Genomic DNA, 4045 nt, shown 5'->3' with positions numbered 1-4045 from the left:
CATAGTCATTATGCAGTGATAATGTATTGGGCCTATAGCCTACTGCACAAACCTCATTGCTATAGAACTGCTTTTAATAGGTTCATGTTGCATAGCTTTACGTTTTAAGTCATGTTTTTAAATAAATCTCGGCTTTGATTTTGATTCAGAAATTGATCTTGACACTAACCTTTTCTGTGACTACTGGCCTAATATAATATTAACTCCTGCAGAATGAAGCCTTTCTTACAGTAAAATAATATACCAAATGTACATTTTGACTTGGGAACAGGCCTATCTATGTAAAAAAAGACCTGTCAAAAAATCCCTCCACCATCTGACTGTTGTGCATTTTCTATATTTACGGGTTACGGTTGGGTGCTGGCCTCAGATTTTCACTTCGTCACATAGTCGGGCGGTTGTGGATGGGTTATTAGCAATTGCGGGCGGGTGAACAAGTGCAAAAACTGCATACTAAACATCCCTCTTTTCCAACCGTTTATTTTTACAGAGTGACCACAGTGTTCACATGAACACGTTGCAGGAGAACAACCAGAGAAGATATTGTCTCTGCCGTTCCTGTGGGATATGAATGACAGCTTGAGAATGTCACCTGAGATCATGATGTTTCACCAAATGATGGAACAAGCCCAGAACGCCAGCTGTGAAGCACTCACCCACATCTGCAATAAGAGTGCAAGTGGAGACTCACTACAGCTGCCCACCTTCTCCACAGCTGCCAAAGTCAGAGTGATCATTACTTTTACTCTGTGTGCCATGTCAGCTGTCTGTAACCTAGCTGTGCTGTGGGCTGCCAATACTAACGGCAAGCGCAAGTCCCACGTTAGGATATTAATAATTAACCTGACTGTGGCAGACCTGCTGGTGACTTTCATAGTCATGCCTGTTGATGCTGTCTGGAATATCACAGTTCAGTGGCAGGCAGGAGACGTCGCCTGTAGGCTACTGATGTTCATGAAACTTGTTGCCATGTACTCCTGTGCTTTTGTCACAGTGGTCATTAGCTTGGACCGCCAGTCTGCTATCCTCAACCCACTAGCCATCAATGAGGCCAAGAAGAGAAGCAAAATCATGTTGTCTGTGGCGTGGGCGATGAGTGTGATTCTGTCTGTTCCCCAGGTGAGGCTCTGGTTAAGAGAGGTTTCATGTTTTATCTCCTCAGCCTAATCTCAAGACACCACCACAAGGATACAACTATACTTCTGGCATACCCCAGTGATGTTAAATGTTTTAAGTAAAACATCAAATGACATAACCCTGCAGCAGCATTATAGCACATTACTGACTTGATGCACGTTGTCAGGTTCACTTACCAAGAATAGAACATTTTGATTTTGACAGCAATTACAAATGTAGTAATGGGAAGCACTAATTAAGAAAACTAAACGCTTTCCTGAAGGGAATTTCAGTACAGCTGTTGCAGTTACTCTTAAACCATGGACAATATTGATTAACCTTTAAATGTGATTGATAATTGGTGAGTAGGGCCATCATTTACTGACTCCTGATTATGACAGTAATTATACATTTGGATGCTCTGCAATAAAATCCATTAAACTACATAGGCTTTGAGAAATGGAATCACTGAAAGAAGCCCTTACCTGCAATTAATTTCAAGCATTCAACGCTTGCCTCTTCACCTTTGTGCAAATTCAGTGAAATGAGCAATTAAACATGGTATTAGTCACAGTGCAGACTAGGCAGGAGCAATTTTCTGCTGCATGAAACACTAGTATTTCATGCAGTATATCACTTAAGTCAAGCAATAGAATTATGGTTAAAGACCATACTTTTTTTATTGTTAAAAACAAACATTTCCTTTGTGTTGTCATATAGATGCTGATATTCCACAGCGTGACCATCACAGTCCCAGAAAAGTTTACCCAGTGCACTACCCGTGGGAGCTTTGTCCAACACTGGCAGGAAACCCTGTACAACATGTTCACCTTTGCCTGTCTATTCCTGCTGCCGCTGATCATCATGATCGTCTGTTACACACGGATCCTGGTGGAGATATCCAGTCGTATGACCCATGGAAACAGTAGGTCAAATTACATAATGGTAGTTATTTCTAGGTGTAGTAGTATACAGTTGTTCATAAGGGGGTTACTAAGTGCACTGCATATTGATGATAAAGGTAATATAAACATATTGACATATGGTGTTGAGATTAGGAGAAAGTGTTTTTCCTTGTTTCAGTGTCTTCTAAGGAGATACATCTCAGACGCTCCCACAACAACATTCCAAAAGCACGGATGAGGACTTTGAAAATGAGCATTGTTATTGTGACTTCCTTCATCGTCTGCTGGACCCCTTACTACCTGTTGGGACTGTGGTACTGGTTCTTCCCAGACGATATGGATGAGACGGTCTCCCATTCTTTGACTCATATGCTCTTTATTTTTGGCCTCTTCAATGCGTGTTTGGACCCAATAACTTACGGCCTGTTCACTATCCATTTCCGCCATGGCCTGAAGCGCTACTGTCAGAGTGCAGTCGTGCTCAGCCGTGAATCAGAGAACAACACTACCCTGACCGGCTCCTTCAGGTGCTCTTCCTTCCGCATGACACGGCTTACCCAGCAAGGCCAGACCACCATCACTGACCAGATGGCAGAGGAGGAACAGGGCAAGAAACCCTGCCGCTATAGCAACTACCTCACAGTTCACAGCAGTGGAGGTGACCCATGTCCGGCCAATCCTGAAAGCATGATATGAGGGATTAGAATAAGTCCTACTTAAGAACATTTCTTATACCCTCATCTGTTGGCTGACAATAAATAACTTCAATACTTTTGTGCTGTGAGAAAGCACATTTTGCTTACATTTGCATTCAGCCAGACATGGCTTAAAGTGTAAATCATAAGACACTTATCTGCATATCACTTCAAACAGTGGTACTCCCGTAGAGTGGTCTTTGGACTTGTCCTGGAAACACTTTTTCCATTCAATAGAGCCATACAGACCAAGTATACCAGAAAAAACAATTCTCCATTGATATATCCAATTTCCTCAAGATGTGCAAAGAAGGAAGCCTATAAATGAATTGCTCTTTCATCTTGCAGGCAGAAATTACATATGCACTGTAAAAAGTGGGATGACGCTGTTGTTCATCTGAAGTGCTTTTACTGATAGGAATGATGGAAAATTATGCTTTGGTTTGTTCAACCTATTCTATAAAATTTGCCTGAAAAAAGAAATTACATTTGACAGATCAATTACGTTTTTTAAATTGAATGAAAGCTTCTAAATTGCTTTCAATACTGCATGCTCATTGAATAGTGGTGGGGGCAATGTAGCAGCCGCAGCCTATCAGAAGAGTTGGAGGCTTGACTTATTGGGAAGTGGCTTTCAGGTTGTTGTTTTTTTCCCCTCCTGTGAGTGTCAATGTCATTCCAGTTAATGTGGTCTACTTTAGTCACTTGTACACTGCCAGCATATGTAATGATACTTGCTTAAGAGCATGTGATACTGAAAACCCTGGTAAGATTTGTATATGTTAAGGTAGACAATGTTTGTTTGCAGTATTGTAGCTACGAAATGTGAAAGTCTTATGTTGTCGTAAGGATTTGACCAAAATGCAGCGGGAATAGGTATACTCATCTTATTTTTATTTTGAAGAAGGAGAAACAACTAAATACGTATACCAAAAAAAATTAAAAATAACAGTCCTGTCAGGTGCACAAACACTGAACAACTACCCACAAAATCATACAGAAAAAAAACCCTCTTAAATAGGACCTTCAATTAGAAGCAACTGCTTCCAATTGAAGGTCAACACCATTAACTAGACATAGAACTAGACATACTAGATAAACATAGAAATATACTAACATAGAACATAGCCCAACAAACCCCGAAACACTCTAAACAAACACCCTTCTTACATAGGAACATAGCCCAACAAACCCCGAACCACATAAAACAAACACCCCCTCTTAAAACAGAACATAGCCCAACAAACCCCGAAACACTCTAAACAAACACACCCCTGCCACGTCCTGACCAAACTACAATAACAAATAACCCCTTTACTGGTCAGGACG

At 41.0% G+C, this 4045-nt stretch overlaps 1 protein-coding gene across 1 annotated transcript; it reads left to right on the top strand.

Annotated features, from left to right (window-relative positions):
- Positions 1–492: 492 nt before the first annotated feature.
- LOC106573532 (gonadotropin-releasing hormone II receptor-like) lies at positions 493–3648 on the top strand. Its single transcript, XM_014148656.2, has 3 exons — positions 493–1119; positions 1837–2041; positions 2200–3648. The coding sequence occupies exons 1-3, from the start codon at positions 568–570 to the stop codon at positions 2715–2717; spliced, it is 1275 nt and encodes a 424-aa protein (XP_014004131.1). The 5' UTR covers positions 493–567; the 3' UTR covers positions 2718–3648.
- Positions 3649–4045: the final 397 nt, after the last annotated feature.

The sequence above is a fragment of the Salmo salar genome, chromosome ssa16 (genome assembly GCF_905237065.1).
Source record: "Salmo salar chromosome ssa16, Ssal_v3.1, whole genome shotgun sequence".
NCBI classification, from domain to species: domain Eukaryota; kingdom Metazoa; phylum Chordata; class Actinopteri; order Salmoniformes; family Salmonidae; genus Salmo; species Salmo salar.
This window is presented reverse-complemented; position numbering and strand designations above follow the sequence as displayed.